The sequence below is a fragment of the Simochromis diagramma genome, unplaced genomic scaffold (genome assembly GCF_900408965.1).
Source record: "Simochromis diagramma unplaced genomic scaffold, fSimDia1.1 OVJJ01000343.1, whole genome shotgun sequence".
Taxonomy (NCBI): domain Eukaryota; kingdom Metazoa; phylum Chordata; class Actinopteri; order Cichliformes; family Cichlidae; genus Simochromis; species Simochromis diagramma.
Window position 1 is genome coordinate 8,749,837 of NW_024386831.1, and position 16,765 is coordinate 8,766,601.

The 16,765-nt window shown below is 44.9% G+C and overlaps 1 protein-coding gene across 2 annotated transcripts; it reads left to right on the forward strand.

Annotated features, from left to right (window-relative positions):
• The first annotated feature begins 1,168 nt into the window (after positions 1 to 1,168).
• On the forward strand, positions 1,169 to 16,650 carry LOC120731071 (interferon alpha/beta receptor 2-like). Of its 2 annotated transcripts, none has more exons than XM_040027836.1 (8): positions 1,169 to 1,655; positions 1,849 to 1,966; positions 2,836 to 2,965; positions 3,144 to 3,319; positions 3,419 to 3,567; positions 4,259 to 4,415; positions 4,983 to 5,098; positions 14,525 to 16,650. In XM_040027836.1, exons 2-8 carry the CDS (start codon positions 1,918 to 1,920, stop codon positions 15,071 to 15,073), a joined length of 1,326 nt encoding a protein of 441 aa, XP_039883770.1. In that variant the 5' UTR covers positions 1,169 to 1,655; positions 1,849 to 1,917; the 3' UTR covers positions 15,074 to 16,650. The 2 variants fall into 2 exon arrangements, with proteins under 2 accessions (XP_039883770.1, XP_039883771.1); XM_040027837.1 differs by having other exon boundaries at positions 1,169 to 1,449.
• Positions 16,651 to 16,765: the final 115 nt, after the last annotated feature.

Below are 16,765 nucleotides of genomic sequence, written 5' to 3' on the forward strand. Positions count from 1 at the left end.
CGTGAACAGAAATTAGCAGAAAAAGAATAATGTGATAATTATTACATTTTATTTTTTAATATTTAAAAAAATGAGTCCTTAATGATTTTTCCATGCTACCTTACATTGGTGTCGTGGGTTTAAAAATTTGACTTAACTCAAAATTTTGATTCAGTAAATTGAAATTTTGACTTGCGTACCTCACAATTTTGGGATCAAACTACCAACCTTCCAATTAGCAGATGAACTGCTCTAACACCTGAGCTACAGCCACTCTGTACCCCATGCTAATATTGTTGCTAGCCAAATCATAATGCTAGTGGATTTCCAGATTACTTCAGCAGTATGACTGTTGACATTTAATAATGTAATCGGATCAAGCAAAGGTCTGCAGTGGTTTGTTGCAGCAGAGTTGTAACATGAAGGCAGTTTATTCCTACATTAGAATGTAAATGGGAACTTTGTAAGGGCAAAGATGGAGGTTAGCACAACTTCCAGAGGGTACAAAATCAGTTTAAAGGCTTATTTTGAGACAAACCTCCAAACCTTTCAATCACATTTGACTGCTGATGTTATTTGTGTGGTTTTTATGTCTCGGTGACCTCTGGAGTTACGGTTCATTTAGAGAAAAGTCACAGGTATATATCAGCCTTTTGTTTTTTAGTGAAGCAAGAACAAGGATTGATGTACACAACATGGCTACAAGATATGCACTTTCAATCAAATAAATAAAATGAGAACTTACTAAACTTCTTTGTGTTAAAAGGTTTCACTGCATTTTTGGTTTTCATAATCTTAAGGGTTTGAAAATAAGAAATAAAATCGTTATTTTATTCCACCATGGTTTGTTGCTGTGGTTATAAGATGACCTGCTCGTGAAGCGCGTACACGGATATTTAAAACTAAATGTAAACCTCAAATCTAAGGAAAATAACCACAAACTATATCACATGACTTCTCAAAGCCACTGGGAGCCTGTCAGGTAAGCATCCGTGCTTCCACAACATCACGTGATTTCCTATCACCGACTTCCCGCGGTGCTGCATTCATGACCGCCGGTCTAATGAGATCTCGTGAAGAGACGGCGTTATAAACTGTAAAGAAAAAAATATCTATAGATATATATTTGCTACACCCGATTTCAGGGACGATGTCCCGTTAAATCAACTGTGACGGTATATTTCATTGCGTCTGTCCGGTTGTATTTAATGCTGTGTGTCAAACGAAGTTTACACTTTATGATTTGTCAGACTGGTCAACAACAAACTCAAACCGACCGAGTGGGAAATGTTTCTAAGTGTTGTTGCTGTGTCATTGTTGGGTGTGATGTCGCTTTGATCAAAGGAACGACACAGGAGCAGGAGAGAGTTCGCGATTACCGGAGGTCCGTGAAGGCAGCGGGGCGGCAGCAGCGTGTTTCGGTCCTGTGACAGCGCTAACGGAAGCATATCGGGACGCTCACCGGGACAGGTAACACGCTCGGACTCATTGATCGGTTACTACCAGCCTGGAGCTTTGATCTTTTACCAACACAGAGGGTGCTAGCCCGTTAGCCTGTTAGCCCGTTAGCCTGAGATGAGGAGGAATTTCCGGCGAGTGGGCGGTTTGAGAAAAACACGAAAACTTGAATCTGCGGACCAGTGACGCTTCATGGGGGCTTTATCTCTCCGTAACAGGTCAGCAAGTTACACTTATCTCACAGTGTGTACTTACAGGGAAGTCTGAGGCCAAACCAGAGGCTAACAGAACCACGGGGGTGTCAATAAAGGTTTATTTCAATGTCAAAACTTTATTAACTGTGTTTAACTGTAAGACACGAGACAGAAAGTAAAAGCGTGGGTCTGTAACTGCACTTTCATCCCTGCTCAGAAAGGGAAAGCAGCTGCTGTCTGTCCGTTGAGGTGCTGATGGAAGCTCGGCAGATGTGCTCCAGCTGTCATGACCGCTCTCACCTGGATGCTCTCATGGCTGCCTCTGATCCTGCCAGGTGAGCGCGCACTCAGAACCACGTGATCTTGCCTCTGCGTATTTCTGGACTCTCCGTGTCATAGTTCAGGCCGTTTCCTCTCGGAAACCACCTGAGTGTCCCGGCTGTGGTCATCCACTCACCGTCCCCTGCTTCCTGTTCCTTTGTCACTGTAAAGGCGTGTTATTCGGTCAGACCTGAGACCATGAAATCATCAGGAAGGAGTTGGCTGAGCCCAGAGTAGGCTGCTCATGTTGTCACAGACTTGTGTCCAATCAGGCTTTTCAGACGTAGAGGCTGCAGCCGTCTTTAGGACACTATATTAGCAACAGTTTGCAGCTCTTCTTTCCAGAGGTTTAGGAGTGTTTATGGGAATTTTGGACCATTCGGATGTTGGACGAGAAGCCCCTGCTCACAGTCGCTAACTCATCCCAAAGGTGTTCTGTTGGGCTGAGGTCAGGACTCTGTGCAGGCAGGTTCTTCCACAGCTCATCCGTGTCTTTCTGCACACCGGTGTGCTGCCATGTTGGAACAGCCATCCCCAAACTGTTCCCACAAAGTTGGGACCATGAGATGGTCTGCTGAAGCATGAAGTTCCTTTCCCTGGAACGACTGAGGGTGGGGAGATGTTTGCTGGGTCTTTCTTTCCTCCCACAGTTCCCACACATACAGATCTCAGCTCCTCCCACAGCGTGCACAAAGCTGGAGTTGTGTCAGGCGTAGAAGAGCTGCTGCCTGTTTAATAATTATGTAGAGTGTCCGCGAAGAATAATAATTTTATTGTTTTTCTGCTGACATTTAAGATGTTTCATTTTGTGCTGCAGGTCAGATAACTCATGGTGCTGGTCTCCTGCTGACCTTTGACCTTCCTCTTCCTGTCTGTGTTCCAGCTGTAGGTACCCTCCCAAAGCCCGTCAACATCTCCCTGACATCACTCAACTTCAGTTATATACTGAAATGGGAGGCGGGACCAGGCACACCTCCGGGGGTCTACTATAACGTTGAATACAAATCTGAGAGGTGGGTTTACCTTCACACACTGACAGCTGCAGGTGTGCTGATGTCACCTGGTTGGTACCCCGATGATAGTCTGCGTTGTCTTCAGAGGAGTTCTGACATGTTTCTGGCACATATTGGCTCAGGTGATCACGAACACTTCCTCTGAGATCTGATGTTTCTCTCCTCTCTGGTCATAAAGGAAACATAGCTGGAACCCGGTGGCCGGCTGTGAGCGTGTGCAGAAGCCTCTGTTTTGTGACTTGACGGCGGCGTTCTCCGTCCTAACGGAGAAGTACTTAACAAGGGTTGGAGCTCAGCTGGGAGGCCAGGTCTTTGGAGACCCGAACGAGACCGAGGTCCCATTCAAACCCATCGGTGAGTGTCGAGTCTTCAGCTCCGGAGACGCCACGAGTTTGTTATTTTCAGCCCTCTGAGCCGTGTGTGTGCGTCATGCGTTGTTTCTGATTTCTGCAGAACACCTGAGCCTGCCGCTGCTTAGCGTGGCGCCCAGCGACAGAAGCCTGAGCGTGGATCTTCACCCTCCGCTGGAGCGCCTCAGGCAGAGCTACGACATTCTCCGTTACGAGCTCCGGATCAGCAGCAGCAACCCGGATAAGATGGAGGTACATGAGAGAGGGAGACCAATCAGAACCCCCGGTTTGAGTTTCACCTCCGCAAATAAACGGCAAAGATGGCGAGGGTCAAATGTCACCTCAAGCAAAGTATAAGGAGGGAGGAGCCTGGCCTACAGGCCTGACACGGGACTGCGAGTTACCTTTCAAATCACACAACACTAACTCCACTCTGGACCCGCCCACTTCGTGTCGCTGTGGTTATTTTTCCGCTCACTCTCCGTGTCCGCCGCTTCCATTAATGTTTCCATGGTGATCCAGCTGTGGAATTCTGTCCCACTGTTATTACATTTCTCTGAAATGATGCTCGCCGAGCGTCCTCACCAGCTGCCGATGAGCATAAGAGCGTACCTCGCACAGTAACCGTGGTGATACCTGAGCGCTGGCTCGAAGCGTTAGAAACAAGTTTACTTCCTGCTTTCATCTGTTAGCTCTGAGTGGATCTTTATGGCAGTGACGTACTCCTGAACCTCTGGGACAGAAAGTGTGGCCCACGGCTTTCAACGGTTTGAAGTCAGTCATGAGTCCACTCTGATTTATGATAAATGTTTAAATATTTTGCTAAATGTAAAAAGTCTGTAGGCTAAGAGCAGGCGTCACGTGAGAGACCTGCTGCTGTGTCAGTCGGAGTCTGTGTGAGCAGGACGCCTCCTGTGCTGATAATCTGTGCCTGTGTGTGCAGGACATCAAGACTAAGTCTCTGAAGAGCTATAAGTGGGATCGTTTGGAGCCCGGCAGGCGGTACTGTGTCGCCGTGCGATTCTGCGACGAAATCGAGGACATGTACTCCAACTTCAGCCCGCCTGAGTGTGCTACAGTACCAGCCATCTTCCCTGCAGGTACACGCACACACACACAGTGATTTCAGTTACCTCGCTGTCAGGTGGAAGATGGGTGACGCTAAAGGAGCAGCATCATAAACACTGCTGTTAGCCTGCAGTGTCGTTCAGGGCGTGCGTGTTAATAACTTTACGTCAGGACTCTGTGGAGCTCCACGTTTTTCAAAGCTGTGCCAAGTTTCAGCCCCCTCAGGTTGAACCGTGAGATACAGCGTTTGTGTGTTTGCTTATTTAGTTTTACTCACTGGAAAAATCAAGTGGACACATGGAGGTGACAATAAAAAGCTTTTAGTCCACAACATTCATGCTGAGCTTCTGTTGTGATTGGAGATGGAGGGAATTCCCCGTGAAACACACTTCCCACGCTAACCTCAGGGAATCTGACTGATAAGCAAGTCACAGCTGGAAACAGCAGTGCTAGTACTACCTGTAGTAGTACTAGTACATGTAGTACTACTACAGGTAGTACTACATGTACTGTAGCACGATGTGAACGTTTAAATGTTGCTGTTTTCAGGCTGATGAGACTGATGTTCACCTCTAAACTCGTTGTGTTCCTGCGTGCAGACCCGCTGATCTCGGGCATGTTGTGCTCGTTGGTGATCATCGTCATGTTCTGCATCTTCATGCTGATCTCGACCGGGTTCATCTGTCTGAGACGGAGGCTGCTGCCGTCGGTTCTGGTAAGTTCAGAGTCAGAGCATCACACGCTGAACACGTCACCAAAGGAAGACGATTTATTCTAGCATCTGATTCCTTCAGGTTTCAGTCGTCAGCGCTCGTAGGTCTGTCTGATGTTCGACCTTTGTTGTTGTTTCACAGTTTCAAAGAACGCCATCGCGATGCGTGTGACGAGTGGCTCTTATTTTGAAAGTTCAGTTGTTTTCAGTTATAAAATAAAGTTTCCATCCTGTACCCGCACCGCTAACTGGACCTGACCCTTCAGCATCCAGCAGCAAACGGGTCAGAGGTCCTGAGTTTGAGCCTTTGAAGCGAACTCGAGGACGCTGGTTCATGAGAACGTGATACGATCGTGCTGTGATAGTCACGTAGTTTCAGTCTCACTCCTGTCACTTCTCATTGCTTCATCACAGCAAAGTGTTTTCCACGCGAACAGATCCGCGTGTCTAAAGCACCAGAACGATCTCAGCAGAAATATTCCCGTTGATCTGCAGAGAACACGAGTGGGAACGTGTGAAGAGTTCTTTCTTTCTGTGGTTTCACATCTCTGTCATCTCACATCCTTTGATGCGTGTGAAGCATAAATCTGAGTGCAGATTACACCATCAGATGCTTTAACAGGACTCTAATGTGGTGGAATTGCCCAGGGTCGGGCTCTCTGCTACAGCTGGAGTCGCAGGCCAAACAGTTAACGTGCTGTTTGCTGTTTGTGGTCGAGCGGCGAGTGCTCAGCGTTTTCTGAGTAAAGACACAGGAAGAAACAGCAGCAGGTGGAAACTCTGCCAGAGCTGCGGTTGTACAAACAAAGAGAGACAGCTGCACAGACTCAGGACGCTGCTAAAGAGCTCGCGCACACAGAGCGTGCAGGCAGGATGTGCTTCGAGAGGTGAAACACAGCCATGTTTTTACAGCTCGTACCGCAGTGAAATCCCATTTGCTCCCAGTCACAGCAGCGCTGAGACCCGCTCGGCTGCTCGGTCACCGAGCCGCTAATCGCTCCGTTCATAACGTGCCGTGTTATTCCTGGTGTGGAGATGCCAGCAAACAACTTTTAATACTCCTGCATCGGCACGAGCCGTCCATGTTTAAAGCGCTCGCCAGACTGAAGTGTAATGTTTGTCCACAGAGATCTCACAGTGATTCAGTTTCACAGTGTCTCACGTCCCTCTGGTCACATTTCAGACGCTTCATGATCAAAGTAATGTTTTCATATCAGGGCTGAGAGCTCAGAGCTGGAACGCAGGAAGACCCCGACCCCGGCCCGCTCTCCGTGCAGTGTTCAAAAGCTGCTTTTAAGTTTGGCTTTTATTTTCTGCTTTGACCTCGAGCCTGCACTCAAACGTTGGCCACCCCTCTGAGGTGAAAGCAGAGCAGCGTTTCTGTGGTGTTGTGAGTGAGTGTTGTTTATCTGAAGGTTGAACGTCTTCGCCGTGTATCCGGGACTCCGGTGTACCCCAGGGTAGGGTTCTCGGCTCATTGTTCTTCTGAGTTTATCACAACCCGAAGCAGCAGAACGCCGGCCAGTGGCTGCTTCCTCTGTGCACAGGAAATGTTATCACATAAAAAACTGGTGAATATTTAAAAATGTGGCCTGAGGAGCCGCTGGTTCAGTTTGGCTTTGAACCCAGTGTAGAAATGTTCATCTGGGTTTATTCTTGGTGTTGTCGTTCTGCGGTGTTTGCTGATATATGTCTGTGTTGGCGTCTTGGCTGAAGTTGCTATGGAGACTTGGTGACGTGAGTCTCAGAGCAGAGGCTGTCCTGCACAGGGAAACACTTCGCATCAGGAAGTCTTCTCTGTTACCTGCTGTGAGTCGTTATCTCGTCTTCTCACGTGATTATTTATCTGTAACCACCTGTTTGCTGGGATCTAAAGGTCGTGTGGTTTATGAGCATGAATGAACCCCGGGCTTATTTATTTATTTTTGCATTGTCTCTTTTATTGAGAGAAAGCAATTGAACACTTTTACACTGTCTTTGCTTTCACATTTTTAAACTTACAATTGAAAAGAAAAAAGAGGGGAAAAAAGACTTGGGTAAGGGAGTAGCAGCAGGCAAGTTAGCATCATATGATTGTCATGGGAATTTAACTCGGGGCTTCAACGTAAAAAAAAATAAGAAAGCATGGTTCATAAAAAAAAAAAAAAATCACACCTCACAGGCTTAACATATTCTGTAGGAAGTATCCCTCTGAAGTTTAAGAGAAAATGACAATTTTTCCATCGTATAGATCTCTTGTACAGAATGTTTTCCATCTTCCATCGTTGGTGGTTCAGGCGTAAGCCATTTCCTCGAGGCTTTTTACTCGTGACCAGTAGGATATACAAGGGTCTGCTATCATTAGAGTTCAATTCATCCACTGGTGTGTTACACAGAAATATGGTCTCAAAGGTTAAAGGAAAAACAAATGAAAACACATTTTGTAGATGTTCGTGGATTAGTGCTGGTGACTATCTTTGCAATCCCAAAAGATTTGGAAACGGTTAGCTCCATCTCGCCCACATCTCCAACAAGTGTCGCAGTTCCCCGATATCTTTGCTGAGCAGGGCTGATGAAAACTCTCGTAATGATTTTACAGCAGAACTCACGGCAAACACTGGACCCGGTGGTAGCCCACTGTGTCATGCATGCGTGGCCCCAACACTCCTCTGTAATCGACAGGTTACCTTCTTTTCCCCACATTGCTTTCATATACAGAGAGCTGTGGTTTTTACACCGCAGGATGCTCTTATATCGTTTGGAAGTAATTTTTCTTTGCGCTCCAGATTTGGTTAATGATAAAAATGTTTCTACAAACTGTAATTCGTTTAGGTTCACTTTTAAGTTTTGATTAAAATAATTTCTGGCCTGTAGAAATCTAAAGAAGTCGTCTGAGCCTAAATCATGTTTACTCCTTTCAAAGCTTTGAAATGCCTCCTTGTGGACGAATGAATAATAATTAGTTATACCTTTTCAAATCCAGTTCTTGAATCTATTATCGTACTGATTCGGGGGAAAATCTGAATCACATGCTCACCATCAAAGCTTAGAGGCAAATTCTGATGACTTCTTTCAGAGCAGATGTGATTATTTGTAGTATGGGTTCATCTGCCATGTCTGTTTTGTTCTGTAACTTTATGTCCGATATTAAAGCTGTAACTGGTTTTCCTTCAACATCTTTCCATCCGGCGGTGTAATCTGGACAGCAGAGACATATCAGTGGTCTTAGCTGAGCTGCGCAGTAATATTCTCGTAGACAAGGAAGCCCACGACCTCCCTTTTCTTTCTTTAGTTGGAGCGTTTATATTTAACTCGAGCTTTTTTCCCGTTCCAGATGTGTTTTGACAATATTCTTACAATATTCAATATAAAGGCTGAAACAAATACAGGGAAGAACATTTAATCTGATTCGATCCTGGAGTGCAGAAACGGATTGGTATTCCATCTTTGTCTGTCTGATTGTATAGATTCATTTAGCGGGGCATAGTTGGCATTGAACATTTTGGTGACGTCACGATGTATTACCACCCCTAGGTACCTAATGCTATCTACATCCCACTTCCATTTATAGCGATTCTTAATTTCAACTGGTGGTTCATAGTTTAAAGTTAATACCTGCATTTACATTAACCTTGTATCCTGAAAAAGAGCCGTACTCTGATAGCATTTCCATGCCCGGGCTTATTTTAAAGATGAGCTCCTGTTAACGTGTCGGTGAGTGCCGTGTGACTCGTCGTCACCTTTAGTTTGTGAAACCTTGAATTCATCTGAGTATTTTCTTCGTGCAGACAGCGTGCTGGGATGGAGCAGCTGTGGGCGTCCTTACAGTTAACCTTTTTAATATTTGTAGTGTCTCATGCGAACGGGGGGATCAGCAGACGCTTTTCATGAAATAGATGCAGTTTCATGTTCCATTATTAACTGCCTTTAGTTAACCAAGATGCAGAGGGGGCTTTCCCCTGCTGTGTGACCAACAAACCAAACATGAAATTTGGAGGGTTTGGGTGCTCACCAACAGTTTTTTCCAAAACACGGCGCCGTGCCCAGCTCTCTGTCACACCGCACTTCTTTTAATGTGATTCAGCTACGTTTCCACTGCTAGGAAACACACAAAGGCCACGCGAGCAGATGAAGCGCTCACAGCCCACAAAGGTCTGTTCAGCGCTTCGACCGTAACACCGAGCTCAGTTTGCTCGTAAAGCCGAGGTGAAGCCGAGATGAGCCAAGGTGAGCCTCTAACTCCAGGGATGAACTAGATGAACACACAACATTTCAATTTTCATTTTAAAACGGATCTTCAGCCTCGTTGTGTTTGCTCGCCTCTCACAAAACACGTCATTTGCTTCTTTTGCTAAATCTACAAAAAAATGAAAAAACACAGTTTGACCTGAAATAGTGGCACCAACAGCTGTTAGCTGGAAACTACATTGTAGCCACAGCTGCCCTGGGGCGCACTGACAGAGGCAGTGACTAATGGGAATATTTCTGGGGGTCTCCTTCGCACACTCAGATCTTTGCACCTGACGTGTTTAAACCAGGGCTCTAGAGTGCGACTAATTTGGTCGCAAATGCGAACAAATTTTTCAGTGGTGCGACTAAAAAAAAATATTTGGTTGCACCTGTGTGACCAACTGTTCGGGTAGCAAAAAAAAAAAAATCTGCAACCTTCCCTGTGGTCAACAACAGACACACATTTTGCTCCTATCGTGGACTAAACCAATCAGAGATAGTCAGGGGCGGGACCTCTCTGATTGGCCGTGGTCCAGTTGAAAGTGCAGGTGGAAGTGGGAGGTGAGTAGCTTGAATAAAGCGATATCAATTCATTAAATCCTGACTTTTAAATATAACTGTGTTTTGCCAGAAACGCCAGATTCTCAGATTAAAGCTCACAAAACCATTTCAACAACAACCAAACAGCAGATGAGAGCAGGTACACGGACTCCACACAAAGACGTAAACACAGACCCCACGCATCAGAATCAGCTTTGTCTTTCTCGGCTTTCTCACCCGACGGCCCGTAGACGGACACGCTGTCGGAGCTTAGCGGTCCTGATGCGTCCGGTCCGCGCTGTGTTTACGTCCTTTTGCGCTGATTCTGAGCTGCAGGTTTTGTCTCTCCAACCAAAATTCGCCGAGCCAGCAGCAAAAGAAGCAGCAAACTGCGCTTCACATTTGATCAATGTCGTCATGAATTTTGCTGTTTTGCTTCCACGACTATTAAAATCACATCCATGCACAGCTAGCTCTCTCTCTATCTCTCTCTGTACTTCAAGAACAGTTTCCCGTCTCCAATCTCTGTTTTCTGTATTATTCATTCGGTTATTACCCACCAGTCTACCGTTGTTTACAGCGCTGTGGCTGCTGTCTGTTTCTTTTTCACTTAAATGACCTCGGACAAGAAAGCCTATTTTTTCTGTTGTTCAATACTGAAGAAATTTAAACTTCATATGCAGAACATTGCAGAATATTTTTAAGGTTATCTGCTATAAAAAGCCAGACCAGGAAAATCTCCTTCATGTTTTTCTGTTTTATTCTCAGTTACTTTCACACAAAGGCATCTGCTGTGATGTTCACAATTCTGATGAAGTCAGTACTGATAAATGATCAGAATTATAATATTTCTGACTGTCTGAGGCTAAGTTGAATCGAATCGGGACTTTGAAAACCGGAATCGAATGGATTGTAGAAATCAGTGATGATACCCAGCCCTAGTGAGCAGCCTAGGCACGACAGACATGGATGTAGCTGTGATAGGAAAAGAACTATTGCTAACTTTTCTGTTAAGGCCTGATCCTTCTGAAATTCATAGCCAGTGCTCTGACACGGTGTCATCAATCTTTGAATGCTGAAAAAGCACAGTGTATCCAGAAAAACACATTATTTCAATTATTATAAAATTTGTGTGCGCCTAACTTTTTAAAGTTAGGCGTACTGGCACGCCCATGGCAAAAATTTAGTCTAGAGCCCTGTAAAGGAATGTTTTTAAAATATATTTGACGTTTAACTCTGACCAATGAATAAAAAGGCGTCTAACTCCAGGGATGAACTAGATCAGGGGTCGGCAACCCTGGGCACGCGTGGCACAGCTGGCACGCGAAGGGTTAACTGATGGCACAACCATAGCTGGACTGGTGATTATTCGTTTTTATGGGCCGATGGGGGGGGGGGGGTTGTAACGGTATAAACAATGAAAGGTGGATTGGCCAGATGCTGGCAGATGTGTAACAATAACTGGCTGTGGCGGAGCTTCCACAGAGGCCAGCAGGTGGATGAGAGAAAGGGGAGGCGGGAGGAGGAGAGACCCGAGGCGGCCGGTCCGAGTGTCAGGTGAAGTTCAGGTAAGAAGTTATGACCTGCAGTCCATCTGGGTCAGATATAACAAATTTCCCACGTGTGGGACTAATAAAGGTTATCTTATCTTATCTTATCTTATCTTATATAAACCAAGTTTAGGTGGAGTTTATTTTAGTTATGCTGACTTTATACAGTCAGTTACAATAACTCGTACTGCTACTAGCTAGCATGACAGAGTTTCTGTACAGCTGCGTGGGTGCTTTGTATGAAACGCCAGGACTGCCATAATAAATTAATTAAACCATGAAATGATTAATTAAATAAATATTTTTGACACATTTAAATAATTATTTAATGGTGTATTTATTAAATTCATTTTGGCACAGTTGACTCCTTCAGGTCTCACCATGAAATAATTTTATCTGTCAGCCTCACCCATCAAACTCAGGGGGCGGGGTTAACGCTGATCGAGTCAAAACCATTGCTTTGGCCTGGTGGCCATTGTTTCTAGCACACAACAACCGGCATGTGGAAGCTAACAGAACTGAGCTTTGAAAAACCCTGTTTGTGTGTCACCAAATACCGTTTTAATATTTTTTTAGCCGAGCATGTAGTGGTTTAATCTTCATGTGTCTGGTCGGTTTGTCAAGATACAGCCTCTTTGCAAAAGTGCTTCGATGATTTCGGAGATGTCTGCCCAGTCTCAGGGCAAAGTGTGGGATAGACCCGCTCGCCTCGCCTCGCAATCGAGCTGTTATTACCGCCGACAAAGCGCAGGCCCCGGTACACAGCTGTAGTAACCCCCGCTGACTTCTTTTACTGAGGTTATATTTATCGGTGTTTTATTTCCTGATGTTCGTATGTGTCCTACGTGTTTCAGTATAATTCTGAATTATAACTAACATTAAAAACATGTTTAAGGAGGAGAGAGGAAATAAATCTGTTTAACATCTGATCTTTGGGTTTTTGTTCAGTAATCAGCGTGACCTGTGTATAAACGCATAAAAGAGATAACGTTGGTGTTTCCGTCATGTAGTAACTGCTGGCTTTAACTGTACAAAGGTTGTTCGACACTATGAAACACATACAGACTTCATGATGTTCGGCTAATATTTTTATTGTGAATATTAATCATGAGGGTAAACGGCCCTGTACACCACGGAGCGAGGTCAGCATATCCACGATATCCTCAGCTCCATGAGTTAACCCAGAGTTTCCCAGCTGACTAATCTAACGGTCATCTACGAATATGTCACGGCTCATATCAGTATGATTTTACAGAAAATCATCCGTATTACTGCCAACTATTCCAGAGACGTGAAAATCTACAGCATAAAGAACACAAACATATAGCAGTCTAACAACACTGTAACACAGATGAACCGTCAGTTTGTCCAGATCAAAGTGGAATGAAAGTGATTGGTTGAACAGGTGTGATCTGTGTTATCTGCATTTTCATCAGTGTAAGAGACTCAGCAGCAGATCAGAAAAACAGTTACACATTTAATAAATCACCAAATGAGTACACGCAAGAAACGAGCAAACCTGTTCGGACAGTCTGAGTTTGTGTTCCCTCAGCTGCAGACCACGCGCCGGTAGAATTGCACATAAATCTAAATGTTGATAAGAACAGAACGTGTAGGTGGAGACTAAGACCAGAAAGTTGTATCAACCCTAAAAGAGGATATAAGATATTTGAACGAGGTGAACGTTGGATCTACGGACAGGCTGGCCATTGTATGCGATGCTTTGAAGGCATGAATTCATGGAAAGGAATAGATGGATGGATTCCCGGCAGAATTTTATCATAAATTTATAGATTTGCTATAACTGAAGTATTACATGAAGCTTTTGAATTCATGTAATAATTTGGACGACTCCCTGCAAGTTTTAATCAGGCAGTAATGTCACTAATTCCAAAAGGCGACAAGGATTTAACTGATCCAGGTGATTACAGACCGATAAGTTGAATCAATGTGGATCACAAAATTCTATCAAAGTTTTAGCAAAGAGGTTGGAGGTTGTACTAGCACAAATTATTCATCAAGATCAAGAAGGGTTTATCAAGAATAGAGCTGCGTCTGATAATATGAAGAGATTACTACACCTGCTGTGGCTGAATAGAAATAACACAAATCCTGTGTTTGCTATATCTTTAGATGCACAGAAAGCTTGTGATAGGGTGGAGTGGAACTTCCTGTTCACAGCCCTGGAAAAGTTTGGAATAGGTGAATTTTATGTTACTACCCCTATTACTATGCAAAGCTGCAAAATGGTGTAATTTTTGCCCATGGATTAAAAATAATATAAATAAGAGCCTGAAAAAAATAAGGATCTGGGGCGTACAATGGATGAAGGTAGATGGGATTCTATATTGTCAAACAATGGATTATACATTAGGGAAGCCAGGGAGAAATTTATTCAGTACGAAATTCCTAATAGATATTATTATACTCCTTCAAGGCTGTATAGAATGGGGATTGGTAGAGAGGACTTGTGCTGCAAATAAGCCAAAGGTACTCTGATACATGGCCGCTGGTTTTTCCAGTTTGGAACACTGCACTGAATCATTTGCAGGGGTGGACACTTTGTAACTTACCCAGATCACCTAAATTATGTCTGCTAGGAGACAAAGGAGAGGTGCCGCAATTAAATAAACACCAGTTTAGAGGGTTAAGCACTGCAGTGGTAACATGTGTCCGTGTCATTTTGGAACACTGGATGTCTCCGACGCTTAAAAGGATTGGGAACGTTGCATCAGGAAGCTTCAGTGGAACAGTGGGACAATTTCTGCACCTACATGTCTACCTGACTTGGACATTTGAGCTTAATGCAACAGACGTTGAAACCTCACTGTTTTTGTTTGTTTGTTTGTTTTTGTTTGTTTGTTTGTTTGTTTGCCTCTTGCTTTTGGTTGTTGCATTTTTGTATCTGTTGTTATAAAATGCAACATCTAATAAATACTTTCATTATTAAAAAACAGCAGAGGTGTTGATCACAGGTGTAAAGTATTAAAACAGGAATGCAGTATTAGTATTTATACTTGTGTCCCTCCAGCACAGAGTACTTTAAATCTCAGTGTACTTCGGCCCGGTGTTTAATGTCAGCACGTCTGATTGGTTCATGTTATTGACTGTTCAGCTCTCTCTTTGTCAGACGACCATCCATCACCTGGAGGAGGCGGGGCTCAACGATCCCTGCATCATCTCCCCACTGAACATTGAGCAGACGGCGCCCTCTGCAGACAAGAAGGGAAGCAGCTGCTCCTCCTCGGACGAGAGTGATGAGGAGAGTGAGACGGAGAGCACAGGAGGGGCGTACACACAGCGGGCGGGCACGAACCTCCTCTCCTCTTCATCCTCTTCATCATCATCTTTGACTCAGCCCAAACCACCGCCTGTTGTCTCCTCCAATCAGGAGCCGTACTCTCAGCGCAATGCCCTGATTTCAACAGGAAGTCCTTCCAGAGCTGGGCTAGAGCTGAGGAGCTGTGGAGGAAGACCTAAGGAGGAAGAGGAGAAGGATGTGAACCTCCTCACATTAACTTTCGGCAGGGTGGAACAGGAGGAAGAGGAGGAGAAAAAATCAGACTTCATTGTGGAGGAGGTGGCGTTTGACTCAGTGCTCGGCGAGGAGGGCGCCACAGAAACTGTTCATGATGAAGAGGAGGAGGTCTGTGGATACATGGGGCGCTCGGGTATCTGACAGAGCTCTTTAAGGTGCCTGGTTATCAGGTCCACGTCTGGGTTCATGTGGGCCAGGGTTTGAAATGTTTTCATTTTCCCTCCAGCAGCAGCGGCGCAGACGTCGGCCATTTTTATTCTAACGTGTAGGTTCTCACCTCTTTGCTGATATTACTTATTTGAATCTGTCCGTCAGACAGCTGAAGTCCAGAGATCGTCTCATTGTTTCAGGTTCTATTAATAAGTGTGAGACACCCGCTGATGCAGGAGGTCCAGGACGTCCGTCCCTGCTGCGTCTCTGGAGATGGCGACTCAGCCGCCTCTAATGGCTAACGTGAGGTTAGCATCTGGTCTCCGCGGTGAGCAGCTAGAGGACGTCCCGTGTTAGGGAGGCGATCTATCTAAATCTCATGTTCCTGTTAGACTTTAGGTTTTCTGTGGACCAGTTCTGAGCAGGTTTATTTTTATCTCTTATTTTAAATAAAAACCAGTTTGTTTGTTTTGTCAACACACAGCTGTGTTTGTTGGGCATTCCCAAACTCCGTCACGTAAGCATCCCAGTGCCCGGGTCGAACTCTAACCCACACCGAGTCTGAACAAAATGTTTCGTATTCAGCCGTGCTTTGGATTATTACTCATGTTTGCATCATGTGATTAAAGCAGAAGGCAGTTAAAGAGCCTCTTTGTTCACCTGTGGGGGGGACGGTGGGGAACAGGGAGGCTTGGCTTTACACTGAGAAAGACCTGCAGCGACACCTGGTGGACTTGCTTCAGTATGGCAGGCGTAATGACCCGGGCGTCTTCTGGATCGACTTCTTCCCCTTTGGACAATAACGTCTCTCATCTGCAGACTTTGTCCATCAGCACTGAAACTCTGACGTTTGTAAAATGTTTGGTTACTGTGATGTGTCTGTGTTGGAGAGCTGCTGCTCTGAGCGCTGGTTGCGTAACCAGCTCCGTTAGTTTTAGTTTTTATTCTTGTTGGTGACAGTAAAACAAACTGAAGCACAACAGAAAAACAGAATCGTAACAAACTGAAGTCATTTCCTGTATGTTTCATGTCAGTGACGATTAGTTTCTTTTTCCTGTAAGGACCTCTGTAATCAGTGATGTAGAGCTGATTATCTCTGAATCAATCTGATTGATTGTTGCTGTTGGTTTTTGTCCCTCTGGTCTCTGGTGGGCGCTGCTGGACATTTTTTATGATTTTTAATGTTTTAATCAGGAAGAAATAATCTGACAGCAGATGAAATGACTTGATTCTTATGTGTGTCTAAAGGCAGCGACTGTTATTATGGGCACGTCTGTGTCTGAACTCTTCATCGTGTCTGATCATGAACGTGTCTGCAGCGAATCAGCGTCACACAGCCTGCTTATTCGCTTATTTTCATTTACATAAAGCACATCATACCTCTGTAATGTACTCATACAACTTATTCAAACAGTGTAATCACAACATGTTTGCGCCATTTTTGCATGTTTGTATTCACAGCAGCCAACGTTGAGCCATTTCATTTCTATATTGATCAAAAACAACAAGAAGCCTCAGATGTTTTTGTACAGACTCGCGCTTCAAACCAATAAAGGTCTGAGACGGTGCTGCTGGCGTCCTGTGTGCTCTGTGATCAGGAGCTGGAGCTGTAGTGTGAGCAGGGAGGGACTTCTGTGGAAACAGAAACTCAGAGCTGTACAATAACACATGCCCCTGTGCTGC

What these genes read in the sequence shown, in the direction of transcription:
- LOC120731071 (XM_040027836.1), top strand. Translation starts at nt 1,918, where the DNA reads ATGACCGCTCTCACCTGGATGCTCTCATGGCTGCCTCTGATCCTGCCA. An exon ending in GCAACCCGGATAAGATGGAG is followed by an intron (nt 3,568 to 4,258) that starts GTACATGAGAGA and finishes CTGTGTGTGCAG; the next exon opens with GACATCAAGACTAAGTCTCT. An exon ending in ACCAGCCATCTTCCCTGCAG is followed by an intron (nt 4,416 to 4,982) that starts GTACACGCACAC and finishes TCCTGCGTGCAG; the next exon opens with ACCCGCTGATCTCGGGCATG.